We start from the raw sequence: 18,259 nt of genomic DNA, 5'->3' as shown, positions 1-18,259 counted from the left end.
TATCAAATATTGTATCCCTGGGATGTGCAAGTACAAGACAGCAAATATCATGCCAGAACGGATACGAGGATTTTTGGTCTCACCATTTTTGAGAATGTTGCTGGAATAATGTGTTCAACTACAGGCTCCTCCATTCTGAAAATACGTTGGAAAATCAGATAGCACTCAAATAGGGCTAAAAGAGTGATTAGACTTCTGAAAGTCATTCCCTATAGTGAAAGACTAAGGAAGCTCATTTTATTTAGTTACTGAAAAGAGGGTTAAGAGGATCACAATACCTACATGTGGAAGAGATTTCTGACAGTAGGCAGCTCATTAATCTAGAGAAAAAGGCATAACAAGATCCAGTGTTTGGAAGCTGAAGCTGAAATAAGACTACAAATGAGGCACACTTTTTTTCACAATGACAGTAATTAACCATTGGAACAATCTGCCCAGGGATGTAGTTGATTCTTTATCATTTAAATGCTTTACATCAACTCTAGATATCTTCCCAAGAGATAAACCTGTACTGCAAATAGGTACAGAAATCACTGGATGGGCTTCTCTGGCTGCAGTTTGCAAGAAGTCAGAGTAGATGCTTATCACAGCTGCTCGAGCTACCTCAAAACAACAACGCTGCAACTGCTCTGTGTGTTCTGTACTTCATTGACCAACCGTATATTGACCATAATAAATCCCTCATATGAAGTTCAGTTCAGACTGAGCTGAGATTGGGTCCAAAATTCATCTTCCTGTTTTCAAGATGACAAAAGAGCACTATGAGAAAGTACCTGGGCATCTTCAAAGAATGTCCTCATTCTACACACTGTCTGGCACTACCACTGCTAGAGATCCAAGTACACTGAAACAGCAAGCAATTGCACACTGGAAAGCTGCTGAATCCCTGGCTTTGCCTGAAGGTTTTACCAACCTAGGGACTGCCCATAGTGAGGTAAAGGATCATTCAGTACTTAAACCATGCAGAAGACTGCCTTGTTCAGTCTCAGGGCTACCAACGAGCCTCTCAACATAACAGGCTCTACACAGACAGCATTTCCTTCAGCTTTAAAAATCTATGAATTCAATTTGATAAACTATCTCCATACATTCACTCAGTGAAAGTGCTCAAGAAATCAATTACAAAAGCTAAATGCATGAAGAAGTTAGATAGGCTGTTGCTGTTACATTGTTTTTTACACTTCTCCTCTCAGTTTCTGTGTGAAGTTTGTGAGAAAACTTGCCTGGCAAGTGCTCTAATAAGCTGTCCTGAAGCAGAGAATAGCAGAGGAAAAAAGATCAGAGGTAGAAACTAGGGGATACCGAGAGCAGGACATGAAGAATAAGTAGCAGGGCCAATGCATAAATGAAGGAAGACGACTAATGCATATGGGTGAAGTACTAGAAAACTATTAAATAAGCAGCCAAAATATTAATCTTCAGAGAATGGAAATGAAGCACACCATTTTTTTCAGAAATAAGAGGGGACAGAAAAAAACATTTAAAACGTCAAAAAAAAGTTATACCCTCAGCACAAGAGGTGAGGGTAAAAGCTCACAGAAAGTCGTATCTGGACCTGCCACATAATAAACTTTTTTACAGGCTTATTTTTTAAGACGCCTACAGGTTTGCTTAGATCAAGTAATACCTAGTTACTGTATTTTTTTGTTGTTTTGACCCTTAGAAAATTGAACATGGACTACAAAATCTTTAACAAGGGCATTTTGTGTTCAGCTTGCTATACCTGGAGGGATTAGCAATATTTCTCTTTGTTGACCACGTTAGCATCAACCCTGAGCAGAAATCCTAACATCATTCTGCAAAGAATCTGCTCCAGGAAGCGGAACGCATATCCCCATGAAGCACTGCCTGACCACAGAGGTGGCCCTCGCTCTGCTGCCGCAGCCCAGGGCTCTGCTCCCTGCTCTCGCGCCCAGTACTGAGCAAGTCAGTCCCGGCTGCCTCCGCAAATGTGCTCAGCAGCTGCTTCTTATGATCAGATTACCAAAGTGCTGAAATCTTTTGAAAATCTGGCTATTTATTTTGTTGTTGAATAGGATCAGAGATCTTTTGAAATCTGGTCCCAGTTGGGGTGCTGAGCTCTTTTGAAAAGCTAGCCCTAAATCTGTATATGCCTCAATTTCTCTATTAGCATTATCAGCACAGTTCTGCTTCATCAAGAGGATGAGAAACAGCTGGCATACACAGCAATTCAAATTTGAAAGGAGATACATAAATGTAGAGTTGCTCTGATAGTTGTAGAAATGTCATGTGTACTTAAAAAAAAAAAAAAGCAGCTCTTGATTTTTCATAACCCTTTACACAGTCATGGTTTTTATAAAAACTGAAGTAATGGTGAAAATAGTATTTTGCTTGCTGCATGTAATAGCTGGGAGTTGTATGGATGTGTAAAAGGTGAACAAAAATACTTTTCTTCTATTTCTTTTATGATTATGAATAAGCTTTTAACGTCTTCCCAGAAGATAAAATAAGACACACAATTTTGTACTTGCATTTGGCACCACCCCATGCAAAAGCAAAAACAGTTTTTGTATGATATAAATGGAACAAAACTGACAACACACACATGCTTACGCAGATGCACCCAGCTAACTCCGTAAGTAAAAATCCTAGGGATGGACATGCTGGAGCCTTGCGATTAAGGTAAGCATTTCCTAGCAGTTCCACTTATGAGGAGGAATGTGGCACAACTGGAGTTGAGCAGTTCATTAAGCCTTTACCTTTCGTTCCTTTCTTAGGAACTGAAATCACAGTATGACTAACTTCAATAGCTTTAGAAATAAAAATATTCACCTTGGCTGAAAGGCTAACAAACAAGGTATTTCTTAAGTGTTATATCTTAAAATTTTGAGCTCCTTTAAGCGCCTAATAATGTGGAGATTCTTATTTTGCTCACCATCGGAGAAAGATGCGGAGGCTTAGATGTTCTCTAAACTGTAAGCTCTTTATGAAGGGTGCTCCTTAATTACAGACAGCTAATGAAAACAGTTTTTACTGATATCCCTAATGTCCTGGGAAAGTCTTTACTATGGATTCATTGTATACTACTTTATATCCCTGATTGAAATGGAAGACCACAAGAGCATAGGGATTTGGTGGAAACTCGATTTCCTTCCTCTGCCTTCAAAGAGAAGAGTTGCAGAAATCAAGCTGAGCTGATACTGTGGTCAAAGTTTGGCTAGGCTGCGGTTACACTTGCATATTACACAGATAAAAAAAATCACTTCACTGTGGGTTTTAAAATTGCTGGGTCTACCTTGAATACCTAAATCTTAGATACCAGGGATATCTAATATACCTATTACATAAAGATAATTATAATTAAATCAATGTATTTCCAACTTCTTTTCCAGGGCTCTGACTACTATTTACTTCAAATATTTGGACAGCCACACTGGAAAATACTAATAAATAGATAACTGGAATCATACGAGATGAGAAACATAGATTTATTCTTTTCATTAAAAATGTTGCCTCCTCCCCCCCCAATACTTTGAGTCATAACTTTTGACCTGTAGCATTTAGTGATACAACTCCTGGTAAACCATTATAAAAGCTCATTCATTCACACTGCTTTATTTTGTCATATCTAGACACTAATAGCTCCCTCTCTGTCTTTTTTTTTTTCTTTCCTTTTTTTCTTTTCCTTCTGTCACTCCCCCCCGCCTTTTTTTTTTTTTTTTTTTTAAGGTCTCTGCTGCTCACAGTATTAAGCTGGTTAATCTAGTTCTTCACCTCAGACACAGCTGCATTTATTATCCTCTCATGAGTCTCACCAAGATCCAGAATATGCAGTCATACAACTGGAAATAAATTGTAGAAGTACAGAAGTCCCCAAAAATTCAGTAAAACATATTAATAAGAGAAACAAAGATATAAAACTCCTTTAAATTTGGCATGACTTTAAGCAGGTTCTTACGTTCACTGCTTAGCATTAGGAGGACTAAAGTGCAGCTATACTGTAACTGTTAAGCGCAAACATAAGATCCAGTCACTCAACCACTGCTTATTCATGAAGAGCAACACATTATTAAATTTTACTGAGTCCCTATCCAAAACACTCCTTATAGTAAAAAGACCTTTCTTCAGTTCAGAATGGACAAGCAAAGAGACAAAAGGTCAACCAGATACTGCAGTCTACAGATAGCAACAGCTATTGAAAAGTACAACCATGATCACTTTTTGTCTGTTTCTGATTACTAACTGCCAAAAAGCAGAACAAGAATTTTTGGCTCACCAGTTTTATTGCACATCTGTAATTGGCTAACCCCATCATGTGCATTATTTGAAAAAGTTATGTTGACTGCACATACAATTTAAGACATTCATGCTCCTAAAAACACAAAAACAAAAAACACCACCACCATCACCACCCTACCATCTGGAGCTAACCCATACAATGTAAAACTTGAATATAAAAATCATATGGAAGCATTTTATCAAAGGATTCTGAAACAGTGAGCTGGTGTAGCACACCTTTAATGAAAAAATTTCTAGTGGATCAATAATGAATTTGCTTTAACAGTCCCTATCATATATAACCATGGAAAATAAGTTATTTTTAATTTGAATATTCCCTCTGACTTATTTCCCATTGTTGCCATGGCTGCAACTAGTGCAAGTTGCAACTTGCACAGCTCTCCTGACACATGAACCTCACTAAGGTTGAAGTCAAAGCTCTTGTCAATACCCACTCAACCACTGTTAATGTTGGTCTCAACCATGAATTCCAGTTACTACCATGCCCATGTCTTTCTGCTGGAGTGAGACAAGTATCTTCTTAACTCAGGAATGAATTTTAAGTGATACAGTGTGGCCTACTGTGTGTATGAAAACATGCACATAGACAGAAAAAAAGGCTGAAACGAAAAGGTAAAAAAATTATCAAGGACAGCTATAGCTTACTTTTATTGTTTTCTTTCATCACCATTTGTTTTCATCATCAAGACTACCTTGAGAATTCAATAACTGTAGATGCAAACGCATAGAAAAAACACAGGAACACAAAAAGAGGGAGTCAACACTGGAAGTTGAGCACAAATGGAAGACATGGATATTTGATATTCCAGCTAAAGACTGGAGGAGGAAAAACGGCTAAGGAAAACAAACTGTTTTAAAAGAACATCACGAAAATGAAAAAGTGACCAAGCTGGTGCAATAGAACAAGAAAAAAAAATAGCGAGAAAAAAAAAAGTCACCAGTTCTAACTCATTCTTATAAATACTTAATGCTTGGTTGTTTTCCTATGTAATTGTTAAGTTGAAAGGTGGATTTCAAGCAATAAACAACTCTTCTAAACACTGACATCTGATTGACAACATTTTAGAAAGATTATTAATTTGTTTCCAGCCGAAAAATGTTTTGCATCTCCACACAAGGGACAGACATAACTTTCCAGAATACAAATAAAATACCATAAGGAACAATTTCTCCATCATTTCTACTAGCAGCGTGTGAAAAAAAAAAATGGGGACAGATAATAGAATCCAACATCTTTTAGCTCTTCATCTGACCGAAAATAATCACTAGTCATTGGCTTTGGCCCTTTACTAGGGCCAAACATGCCAGAAACAGGCTGGCTTTCCTGCGGGTGCTAGGGTGGGGGCTGCCCTTGCTTTACACTGCAATTTTATGATCCATCTCTGTCTGCTCCTCTTTGCATTCCAAGAAGGCCAGGAAGGGAGCAATTCTTCCTGGAAAATTCTCTCAATTTCTTTTGCCTGTTCTCAAATTTATGTTCTTTATGCATAATCTAATGATATTATCAAGTCCCTTAATTAGTATGGGGGGTAAATAATCTATTGGCCTAATTAGTTACATTAAAAGCATTTTAGTTTCAGAAAATATAAGGCTAGAAAGAATATTAGACAATCTAGACTGACACATGCCTCACAAACCACTACATACTAATCTTAATGTCTTATATTGAGCTAAGGACTATATATATTCTGGAGAGTCATGCATTCTTTGTCTGAAGATGTCAAAACATGTTGAACTCTCCATGAGAATTACCATACTGAGACCAGAATTTAATTTTGATTCATACTTTTGCTTTAAAAAGTACTTGGAAACAGTCACATAGGTAAACAATATAAGAAACAGGACTTTGGAGAGAGCTCCTTACTGGTATGGCCTCTCACTTTCTGGCAACCAGTAGCACAGATATTTCAGGAACCAAACTCTACATTAGCAGTTAGCCCTGACAGACAGAATGGCTTAGATAACTTTGCAAGCTGATACCAAAAAACTATTTCCTGCACTTATCTGTGCAAAAGATGAACTTCAAATGCTTTTTCTCTTTGTTCCTCTTCTCCATAGCATGAAAACCAAAAGCATTCAAAGTCTTGCAACAAAATTAAATACAAAGCAATAACCTAGTGAAGATCGAAACAAGTAACCCCCTTCTCCTAGTTAATATAATTTTCCAATTCATTATACTGAAATAATTTAAAGAGGTTTGAGTTACTAAGCTGCGCAGATCATCTTCTACAATCCAGCCATCACTGTAATTTGCAAAATTTAAAGAAGCACCAATGACATATTTACTCTCAGTTCCATATAATCATGCCCAGAGCGACTCCTGCAGAACCTCGCCAAAATTTATTAATCATATCCTTCTTACTGGGATCCTCTATCCAACACCTAGCAGGTATGTTCTTAATGTGTATACGATGTGTTCTGACAATATAAGGTTTTTCTAATATTTTGCATCATGGTCTTGTGCAATAGCAAGTCAAATTCCACACAAAAATTTCTGTATGCTATACCTGACTTTATTAATTGGACCTCCTATCTCAAAGTATTAAGTTGGATTTATTTACAAGAACTACTTTCCATTAATACATACTCATTGAAGAAAAAAAAAAGAATTATGATCTTACTGTTATCTATTAGAAAAATTTTGCATAGACCTAATTTCAGATCTACACAGCTATCCACATTCACCCATACCATCCCACTAGTACCTTTGATTTCATATCGTTCCACTCATTCCTTTCTAAACTTTTGCCTTTATAAATTTTCCATCTATCTAGAATTTCTAAGATATCAAAAGATTCATTTAATATTAACTTAGTGGGCCAAAAATGTTCTCAGGGTTTTTAGAAACCTTTGAGGCAAGTTATTTGTGCAAGAGAGATGATTTACCAAAGCTTAGCTCTACTAGATGCTGGCCAGCCATTTTTTCATTTACTGAACAGTCTGCTAGCACATCATCCTATCATTCCATTTCCTTTCAAATATGGATAGAATATTTTCCTGGCATAAGTAAGCCTAATTCTTCAAGATGACCTATCCACAAAGATTGTGTGTAATAACATGCACATGAAGTAAGCCTTACTTTGCACAGCAATATGCTGTTGGCATTGTGCCTGGTTTGCGGGGGCTGAAGCGTAAAGAATGGATGTCCTCCCATTCAGGCTGCTCAGGTTTAGGGGAATAGACAGATTTTTATGTTGAAATGCACATCAGAAAAAGGTCAGACCATGAAAGTTGTATAAGCATACCTCAAAAAAACCAAACCGCATCATGTATTTATGCTAAAGTACTCCTAAGCCCAAGGAGATCTGAATACTACTTCTAGTTATTTATTGACATGCTGGGCATGTGGGATCTCTCATAACCACCTCTCTACCCCATTACAGTGCTTTATGTTATTCGCCTCTTAATAAAAAGAAATCCACTTTGAGATTTTATGTAGCTCCCCATTTAGATGGGCATACAGGTCTTATATTTCTAAAAGTACTGCTTTCTTTGCTCTTACTGGCAACAGGAAGTCTATATTTCTTTTCTGTTTCAACTATCTGTCATGACAGGGGTCCTTGAAAGGACAATAAAGCAAAGAAAACCAGATACAATAATCCTTGCTTACTGTCTTGAGAACTTGGAAATCCATAGCTCTCCCATTCTACAATTCTTGAAAACCAGAAGTAGCTTACTAAAAGGTTGGAATAGGGACGAAGAAAAGGAAGATGAATGCTGTAAAAGACAAAAGAGAAAAGAATATCTGCTTTATCCTCAGTCGCAAACAGCTGTTGCTGACACAGCATTGCAGGCAGAGTATAAGACTTCTCTTTGTTGGTTTCGTAAAATTCTGTAGATTATGTTCTTATATTCTGTATTTTGATGCAGCATAATGCAGTGCAAAGCATGCAGGAAGAAACAAAGACAGGTATCTCACTGTCTCATCTTGCCTCTCAAGCCAGTCAGCATGGAATAAGTGATTGTCTTATACAAAAAGAGAGGAGAAGGGAGAGGGTGACAGGGAAGGAACTTTTTCAGAGTTTAGATACTCTTCAGAGTTGCATTCAGAGAGGCCAGCCCCCATGAAAAGTTTTAAGGCTGGGGACATTCAACACCAAGATACCTCAGAATTATGAACTTCACAATAGCAGCACTACAAGGAATGGATGGTCCTGAGAATCAGAAGCAATATAATCTTACTCTAAAGAACACAGAGAATTTACCCAACAGCTCTGGAATATCTGAATGCCACTTTAAGCTGGATTCTTAGAGAATGATGCCTGGAAGAGGGTTTCAGAGTTCCTGGTTTATTCCATGGCAAGTAACTTACCACAGCAGTAGCTCAGGATAGTCACCCACAACTGGACAGTGGCAGTGGTGGATATTACTGAGGTGCCATGTGTTTCCAGCTCTATTACACTGACATCCAGTACTGGGTAGGAATCCACATGCACTCTCGGCACATGTACTTCCTTGTTTTTCAAATCATTTTTAAACACGATTCAGACAAGGAAGAAAGCTCTTAGGAAGCAAGATTGCATTCATTGTGTATAAATATGGCATGCTTAAAAATTCTTGAAGTTTCATGCTTTCTGGCATCTGAATTCCAGGGACAAAATGCTTTCACAAGAGAAGTCTGAGGGAGAAGAAAGACAGGATGAACAAGGAGATCAAGAAGATATAAGGAATTAGGCAAGAGAGAACAGTAGAGCCGACCTTCAAGCATTCCTGTGTTGATGACTGTGTGTCCTCAACGAACAATCCCATTACAAGGGAGCTATAAAGACCTGTAGAATGGATCCTATATAGGCAAGCACTTGAGAAAATGCATATTAAGCTCTCCTGCCTTCTCTGCATCCGTAGAAATTTTACTTTCCTTACTGTTAATGGGTCTATACTACTGCCACCTTCTCTAGTACACACAAAAACAAATTTTTCTTTCATTTTTTAAATCCTGCCAGAATTATCCTTAATATCTTAGGTTTCCCAGGTCAACCTTTTGCACCTTCTAAATTCCAATTTAGTTGTTCTATATTTTCCTTTTATCCACAGTGTTTTCTATAGATATACATATACGTTTATAGATGTGTGTTTACAAATATACACACCCACACTCTACACATATAGAGACAAACACACACATCACATTTATAGTCAGTGTTATATACTTCTACAATGCCAAAGAACTGTAAAGCGGTGTTAACCTGAATAGGAATCTGAGTCTTATATAAATAAGAAAAATGCCCGCAAGCAGGGAGAAATGGATTACAAGGGCTATCAAGAAGGGCTATCCAGCAGAAGCTCAGCATGAAGCTGGATGGCAAGATTCAGAGACCATTTCTACAACAGTTCTGCAGAATCATCTGAATTATGTTATGTTTTCATTTGAATCATCTTTTCATGCCTAAAAGTGAAAAACAAGGTCTCAGGCCACAAACACTGAGAAAAAAGGTAATTCTTATTTCTTTACCTCAGTGGATGATTTCCCCAAGACAGAAGTGAGCAGTGGCTCAGAAGGGAAGGGCTTAAGTGCTTTGGCAGGGAAAGGGGGAAGGTTTATACTATCCTGCCTCTCCTGCTCAGAAGGCAGCCCACAGTATGTCCCACAAAGTGTCCCCACAAGTGTCCCACAAAGGACGGACAACAGAAAATATTAAAGAGCTTCCAGAATTAGATCATTCTGGATAATTTATCTCTTGAAAAATGTACCTTTATCTATCAGTAGTAGTTAGGCAATCTCAGTTGACATTTGCATTTATTATTCGTATTTGTTTTCTTTCACAAGGAATTCAAAGCATTTGACTTATTTCCTCAACCTCAATATTATAAGACACCAAGTCCACTTTCAACCTACATTTTGCACATCTTTTCTATTGAGGTTTTTTTTTGTTTTTTTGTTTTGTTTTGTTTTGAAAGTAGGCCAAGTAACATTGAATGTTTTATTGCAAGCAACCTGCCATATTCCCTTAGTTACATCTGATAAGAACAGTTCTGATAACTTTTCAGTCCACAACAAACGTTTTTGACAACATCTGATTTCTTTTCATACTAATATGAATTAACTGCAAAACACAGATGTCAAAAATTACCTACTTTAGCCATATTGCCTTTTAGTTCCAAAATTAAAACTGAAATTCTTCACAAAACCTAAGAGCCAGTCAATACTATTTCCAAATTCCTTAGCTGAAGTCATTTTTCACACCTAAGGCAAAATAGCTCACGCATCTCATCATCTCTTGCTGGAAAAGACAACCTATATTATTAAAGTAACCTAAAATGTGAATATTTAGCTTTAAAAAATAATGCTAGAGGAACTATGTTTTCTAAGCAACATAATATGTGAATATTTGACTTAAAATATAAAGTGCACATTAAACGCATTTATAACTTAAGGTTGTGGATAATCCTTTAATTAGTTTTTGCATTCAAAGGAAAGATGTCAAAACTTGTCTTACGTATTCTAGTTCCCATATGTCACTCCATTCAACAGGAAACTGTACTTACGAGCTTAGAAAAACATTTGCATCTCCAAAGGGGCGGGGGAGATCAGCACCTCAGTTTAACTAAAAACCAATACAATTTTATAATGAATATTTTGATGTCATCATGGCAATTTTCCAGGACAAGCGTTTCCAGGATTAGGCACAGTCTGCTATGGTTTTTGCACTTTGCAAATACCAGGAGTAATTGCTGTTTCAAAAGCAGCAGACGTCCTGGCAGTTGCCACTTCTATGTGAGTCAATGAGATGGAGGCCTTTTTATAGAGATTGCATCCCAGAGTTACTACTAGCTGCACAAAATTGCCCAGAAGGAAGTACATGATCTGATTAGCCAAACACTTTCTACATGCCACATACCCCTAATGCCTCATGCCCATTCCCCACCTTCCCTTATAAAAAAGAAAACTACATGGCTTAACAAAAATGCATATAACATAGGGAGCACAACACAAAAAAAGATGCAGTAGCTTTAATGCACTTGTTTCACAGCTATTGATATTTAGGGGAAAAACATTTTAAAAAAAGAAAATAAAAAAGGAGGAGGGGGACAATCATTTGCAGACAATGACATTGAAAACATGAAGGTGACCAAAATAATCTTGGCCTGTTGTAGGTAAGGCAGTCCAAGTGTACAAGGAGACTTCAAGGGACATATTAAGTAAGGCCCTACTAACTGGCTGAACACTAAGTATATACTATAAAATAAATAAATAAATAACATTTCCTAAATCAGAACTTTCAGAAAGCTCATTTTTGATTGCAAAAAGCTGATTATAAATTCATTTGCTTTTCTCATGTCCACTCAATCCTGAGAGTCAAACAAAGCCTTTGGGGCATGGGGGGAGCAGGGTGGAATAGTACTGCTGTTCATACTATAGTCTACACATTATGCAAAAATAGGCAAAAAAAAAAATTCCTTTTGACTATATGTAATTTTTTTTGACTATTTCTGCCATACGATAATCATGTCCTGGTCTTTAAGAACTGCAGTCTTAAAACTCATCTGCTGCAAGTTGCACGCGTATTTGTTTACAAGGCCTAATACTTCATAAATAAAGCCTTGGACAATGTGCCAAAAAAAATGACTGAAGCCTGCTCTGTTAGAAGATGGAAAATTTGTCCGGTTTTAGCAAATGTCAAATCATTGGCTATTCCTTTTAAGTTTAATAAAAGATATAATGGTTTCTAGATAGCCTCTAAATAAAGATTACTATGAATGGAGAAATGATTTACCAATAGTCGCCACAATGAGATTTCTTTAAAGGTTACAATCATCAGTTATTTAGCTGAAACACTGCTGAGAATGCCTGGTCATTTCTTGAATAATGCATAATGTTCTTTGTAGATTTGATCTGTATTATAACAATACAGATATTTCTAAAATAATGGAGAAAACTATCTGTTACTTTGCAGTTGCTCAAGATATCATTTCCATGAAGTAATTGACTCTGAAAATATTATATGGAGTCACTTGAGTGTTCATTTTCAAGCACAACTTGTAGTGATTGCTACACAATAGGAATCAGAAAACAAACTCATCAGCTTTTATAGACTTTTAAGAAAAGCCATGATTAATACTGGGCAGAGTAAGGGAGCTTCCTGAAATACTAAATTAAATTGATTAAATTGCCATACAGTACTAGGGGACAAATTTAAAACTAAGCTTTGAAATTTAATTATTAACAAGTAGGCCATCACATTTGGAAAAATAAATGAATAAAGCAGTTGCCTAGAGAGCCTATATTCCTCTCATAATTTTCTAAATGCCTTTAAGTCTATCTGTGAGACTGCTTGAGGACACAAAGTATAGCGTCTAGTGTTTTACTGTAGGATTATCAACCATACTTCACATGAAGCTTGCAAGCTATTTATGTGAACTTGTTTATCCATATGAACTTCAAGGGCAGCAAAAAGCAACCTTAATAAATTAGAATGAATTTCTTTTGATGTAATTTCATGAATGTTTGATCAGAATGTGCTAACATATTTCTCTATAAAGAGAATCCGTGAAATAATAAAACATACCTGTATTTTACAGTTCAAACTGCTTGTGGTGAATTCTTATACTATGAAACACCACTTATTGGTAATGGCTGAGCATTATTTCCATACACAGACATATACAAAATGCAAACCCTTGTTACTAGAAAGAACTTCCACGCAAAGACAAAACAAAAAAACACTAAAGCTCCTGGGCTTCCACATGACTCAGGTTTGGAATTCAGGTTAGGTCTCTAGAAAAGGATTCAGCCATCTCACCGGTTCGAGTGCAGAGCTCGATTATTGCCTCAGATAGGGTGGAAAGACAGCATGAAGCATTTACCTATGCTTTTCAGAGGAAAACACATTTTATTCTGAACTAGAGTACTTATATTCAAATATATTGTTTTCCAAGAACAAGGCTCCATTATCCCTAAAATTCTGCCACACTGGATGAAACACAAAAATGAAAGCACCACTATTCAAATACATATTCTCACTCCACAAGAGAATAATAAAAAAAGACAGATCCCATATAGAGAGCCTGCAGAACGCAGAGGTTTTAAACACAGAACACCTTAGAGAAGCACTGTAGGGGTAGTGGTGGGAGGAACTAACAATATGAACAGACAGATCATAGATCCTACAGCAAAAGGTCCACTTCATATGACTCTTGAAGCACTGTTTAATTGCCTGAGAAAATCTCTCGTACTGAAAAAATGGGGAACATTTGCATATTATATCACAAGCCTGATGAACCATGTTATACTCGTGTTCTCGATGATGTAATTACCTTTTTTCCTCTTCATGAAAATTATATATGATGTGGCAGGTAATATAAATGAAATATATGAAGTGACGCAAATATGTCCTGCTACTAAATCGTCAGTCTGAAAGTTCTTTGCTTTTGCCCTCCATGGCTATCTTCTTTTTCTAGTGAAAATAAAGCTTTTCTTTGCTAAAAGTATTTCCTCTGAATGGAAAACAATTAAAAGCTATTTCACAGCCAGTATCAATAACCCTGCATGGGCATTTTAGAGTTGATAAATAAGATCCCATCATCCTGCACCTACTTTTACATATGGCAATTTCTGTGGCCGTTCACTATACACAACCTATCCAATTTAGTGTGGACTAAACCCTTAAGTTCCCTGATATGTGAAAAATAAAGTTCTCAAATCTCATATGCTTCTTTCTAAAATATTTCTCCTCTAACATGTGACATCAGTATCTGAAATAAAGCAGGGTAATTTTCTGTGCTGTCAAAACCAGACCAATCACACTTACACAGCTTTTGGTAACAGGGTTTTGTTAGTGCCGTTTGCACACTAAATTGAAACACCTTTCAAACGCTTGTCTATGTAAGAAGGAATATGAGTACAAAAAAAGTAAAAAAAAAATTTACAAAACATGTCCAGCTGATAAAAGTCATTAAGAAAATCAGTTTGAACCAACGGATACAAATACATTTTCTAAAACCAAATTCCTGATTTCTATTACTAGACTTCTGTGGCACCTCCCATCTAAAAAACATGCTTTGTTGCCCAACTGCTTGTTTAAGCATGAAAAGGAGATGTGTAATATTGAAAATCTGTCTATTTTGGCTAAAACTTTGATAGATACCTATAGGCTTAGAAGATTGCCTATTACAAGATGATACGTAAAATTCTTGACTATCCTTGTCTCGGATGCTAATGACTGGAAAACCTAAATGTGATGATTCCTGAACATAAAAAACACAATTCTGCCTTTAACGTATAGCTGATTTTAGAGAACTTACGTAATGTTTCAGTCTCCAAATCCAGAAATGATGCTGTGATTCACTTAAAGCATCCTTTTATAAGATGCTGAAATAATCAAAGAATCTCAATCATTGCTAAATAACTTGAAACAATTTAAGATACATTTCCCAGAAGGCCTATGGCTGCAACATTATTGATAATTGATTGCTGTTAAATAAAAGATGAATAAAATAAGAGGTTTATTTCACCTTCACATGGTGTCTTTCTCATGCAGACCTCAGATTTCCACATTTGTATCCCTTTAAAGGATTTGATATGCAGGGAAAGAAGAAAGGATGACGGTAAAAAATTCAATTTAGAGGTTACTAAAGGCTGCCATATTCAATACTGTACGACACGTTTGCTCCATACCTTTTACTGATGTATTAGGTGGAGGTCCTTCCATTCTCAAGTTCCACGGAGGATCTCCTTGATTAGCAAAGTCCCTCATTTTCAGATAACTAATTGTAAGTCGGATAATGGATGCCTTGTCAAGCTGGCTGGTGATGGCTGCAGGCAGCGGCAACAACTTTGCCAACTCATAGAATTCAAAATTCTCTTTTCCCCGTCGAGAGCGAGCAGCATCTCGGGACTTTTCCTTCCTCAAAGCTTGTAAACTGAAATAAAAACACAAAACAAAGCAGCACATTCATCAATATTTGTGTTCTGTAACATTTAACCAGCTTACTTTTTCCATTGCTAGCCTTCTACACAAATTACCCCATTTTTAAAGTGCTGTTGATCATAGATACACAGGCTTCAGAATATATTTCACAGTCTCTGAATATTTAAAACCAGTAATAGCCTTTGTGTCTCAGTGGCAGCCAACCTGTTATGTAGCTGCTCCTAACTCATTTCACCTGTTTCCTTTCCAGCTACCTGTTACTCTGCTGTCAGTCACACCAATTCACAGAAAAGTTGCATTTCTGTAAATTCTGTGCATCTGTGTGTAAATTCACATGACAGTTACCTGAATGGATGCTACTGCTCCTCCTGACCCAGTGCAACCCACCCGCAGCTAAATTTGGGCCCAATTCTGACTCTAGGGAAGACAAGATAAAAGCAGATGACTGTGGAACAGGCAGCATCTTCCTGCCAGTTGCTGTGCAGGTGGCCAAGGTGACCATCAGGTTGTAAAGCAGCTTTGGAGGTGCAGAAGTTTCAAGTCTGCTGTAATAACCAAAACCTCCCTGGATTTTAGGAAGCTGGTCTTTATGGGGTATTCAGCTGTCCTTGCTGGGGGAACAGCAGTTCACAGAGCGATGTGCATCCGGCCTCGGATTTTAATTCACTGCCACATAAACATCAGGCTCTCAGACAACCTTCTGGTCAGAAGGGACTTTCTGCTCTACCCCGAGCAGGTGGCAGTGCACAGAGACATTTGTTTGCCACTGTCACATCCGTGTTTCGCTGCCTGCCACCTGTATGCAAGGGAAGAGGCCTCAAAGTAACACAGATCTTTTTCTAGGGTTAATTGGTGCCTTACTGCTGAATGCACATTGGCATGATAACGGGTAACTGCTGATCTTCCCTGAAATTCAATTTGCATTTTGCTTCGAAGTAGGATAATACAGTTCTTTTAGGGGGAAGAGGGGTTAAATTTTTTCTGTTGTGTGGTTTGGGAAAGAAAGAAATGTGCAGCACATTTCCCAGAAGGTTAGGAGTCAAGGTGTAGATGATTAAAAAAAACTCATTTTTGTTTCAAGGGAGTTCTTTAAAACACGTTTTATGGTAAGGATTTGATCAGCTTGGCCGTACTTCTGTTTGTCAGATGGAGATTGGTGTCAATGTTGATGTTGCTATCTGCCAATCAATGTGTTAAAGTGAGCAGAAACAGTTCTTATCTATGAAAAAGACTGCATCTTTCCTTTGCTTCCTGTGATTACTTCTTTATTTGATCAAGTCTGAGGAATCCAGAAGAGCCAAGAGATTCTCAACTTGGTCTGAAAGTCAGTGCTGAGAAGATCAGTCTGGTCCTTCTTTCTAAAACAACTAATTCTAATTCTGTCCAAGAAGGTGGCTTTTAAGACAGCCACCTGTCTTAAACAAGACAGGTGAACTTGTCAACAAACCAGTCAGGTTCCCATCAACTTTTGGAATGAAAAGGTTCTTAACAATTAGACAGAAAATTCCTTAGCAAATCCAGAGGCTGAACCTGCTCTTCTGTATGTACTATTTACACAGCTTCAGTTTTAGCTGAGTATATTATTGAAACTGAAAGAAATATTGCAATGTAAACTTAAAATACATTATTTGATCTTTTACATTCGTAACAGCAACTTACCAAACAGAAAAGCAAGGCTACTTATACATAAGCAACAGTCTTTGGGAGCTGCTAGTACATGTTTAAGCTTGAAGAGTATGATATCCCAAGGTAGAAGGGATAGCGATTCGATAGCACAAACGTAGAAAAGCAATATCGGACAACCAACCCTACCGGCAACACCACGAGCGATGCTCTTAACCGAGCACTGTGCTGCTAACCCCAACACCTGGTAGAAGAGGGGGGTGCAAGGCTCACAGCGGAGAGCAGCGGTGCCAACACAGGAGCAAAAGCCACTCACACGCCAGGAACAACTCTTAAATGGGGTCTCCCAGACAGCAAGCAAAAGCTACATAGACTAGCTGCGGTTCTCACAAACAACGACTGAGTGCGGGTCAAACATACCCAAAAGCCTTACCGGCTAGAAAACTAATGCTATTTTGGATTAGAGCTTTCTAGAATATATTATTTTTTTTTCCTTTTATTGCCTTTCCAGATGGATTGATACAAAGAGGGTCTGCTTTTACGGATGAAAGGGTATGACAAAAGTTACCATATAATTTTAAAATAGTATATGCAACATTTCTAAAGTCATTTTTCCATTAAAGACACAGCAGATGCGGAAGACATGATAATACGGTGTTGCATAAAAGTTTTATTAGTACTCATAACTCACTTGTGATTTCATTGTGCTTATGGTCACTCCAAGCTTAACCTCCTTCATCTATGCCTCCACATCATTTTATATCTTTTATAAGTATATATATTCATTCATACCTGTGCACATAACCAGAACCTCTGCAGGTCTGACAGACCATCATCTGTCATTTTAAAGATGGGCCAATCACAGCTCCTAATTTTTGCAGTATATAATGGCTGTCAAATATGTTACCAAATATCAACTAATGCACTGACCTAAATTAATAAGGATTTTTAGGATCCAGTACCTCAGTTTGGGCAGTAAGAAAAAAAAAAAAAAAAAAAAAAGTCAGTGAAATAATTTTCAGGGTTTAATTCTGCGGGTTTGCATCCAAAAACCCGCATGTTCATGGTTACAAATGAATATTTCTATCTCCAATTTAAAAATATAGCTTGGAAGCAAATACATATGCCAGTTTTGGGAAGACAGAAAGCACTTGAGTTTTTGCTGCCACTGCTCCTCTAGCCCCAGTTGGCAGCCAAGGCAGAGTCCCAGCCCAGCCCAAAGGTACAGTTTGTCTACAGTTTACTAGCATAGTGCATAGCTCATCCTCATCAGCTACAGACAAAACAGTATGTCAAATTGTTACAGAGGATACACAGTATTTTTTGCAATTCTATTGAAATTCTTCTTGAGGAACTTTACCAGTACAATACTATTCCAGAACACAGCACTTCTTTTCTCATTGTGCTGCACTATATCATACTTGTTAATTTGGCTGTTGTTAACCACCAGTGAATTTCCTAAGCCTCTAACAGCAATATGGATTAGTAGCAGCAAACCCAGATCCAGC

The 18,259-nt window shown here is 37.4% G+C and overlaps 1 protein-coding gene across 2 annotated transcripts in view; it reads right to left on the bottom strand.

Moving 5' to 3' along the window:
- Positions 1–18,259, bottom strand: part of NPAS3 (neuronal PAS domain protein 3) — a 565,719-nt gene that overhangs the window by 388,430 nt on the left and 159,030 nt on the right. For both annotated transcript variants that reach the window (XM_088529242.1, XM_088529243.1), the window contains one exon: positions 14,876–15,120. In XM_088529242.1, the coding sequence (XP_088385368.1) occupies positions 14,876–15,120 (245 nt within the window). The remainder of the gene's footprint in view (positions 1–14,875; positions 15,121–18,259) is intronic.

This window comes from Tinamus guttatus, unplaced genomic scaffold (genome assembly GCF_059628265.1).
Source record: "Tinamus guttatus ecotype Peru unplaced genomic scaffold, ASM5962826v1 Tinamus_guttatus_pri_ptg000327l, whole genome shotgun sequence".
Taxonomy (NCBI): Eukaryota; Metazoa; Chordata; class Aves; order Tinamiformes; family Tinamidae; genus Tinamus; species Tinamus guttatus.
The sequence above is the reverse complement of the archived record's forward strand: the minus strand, read 5'-3'. Positions and strand labels throughout refer to the sequence as shown.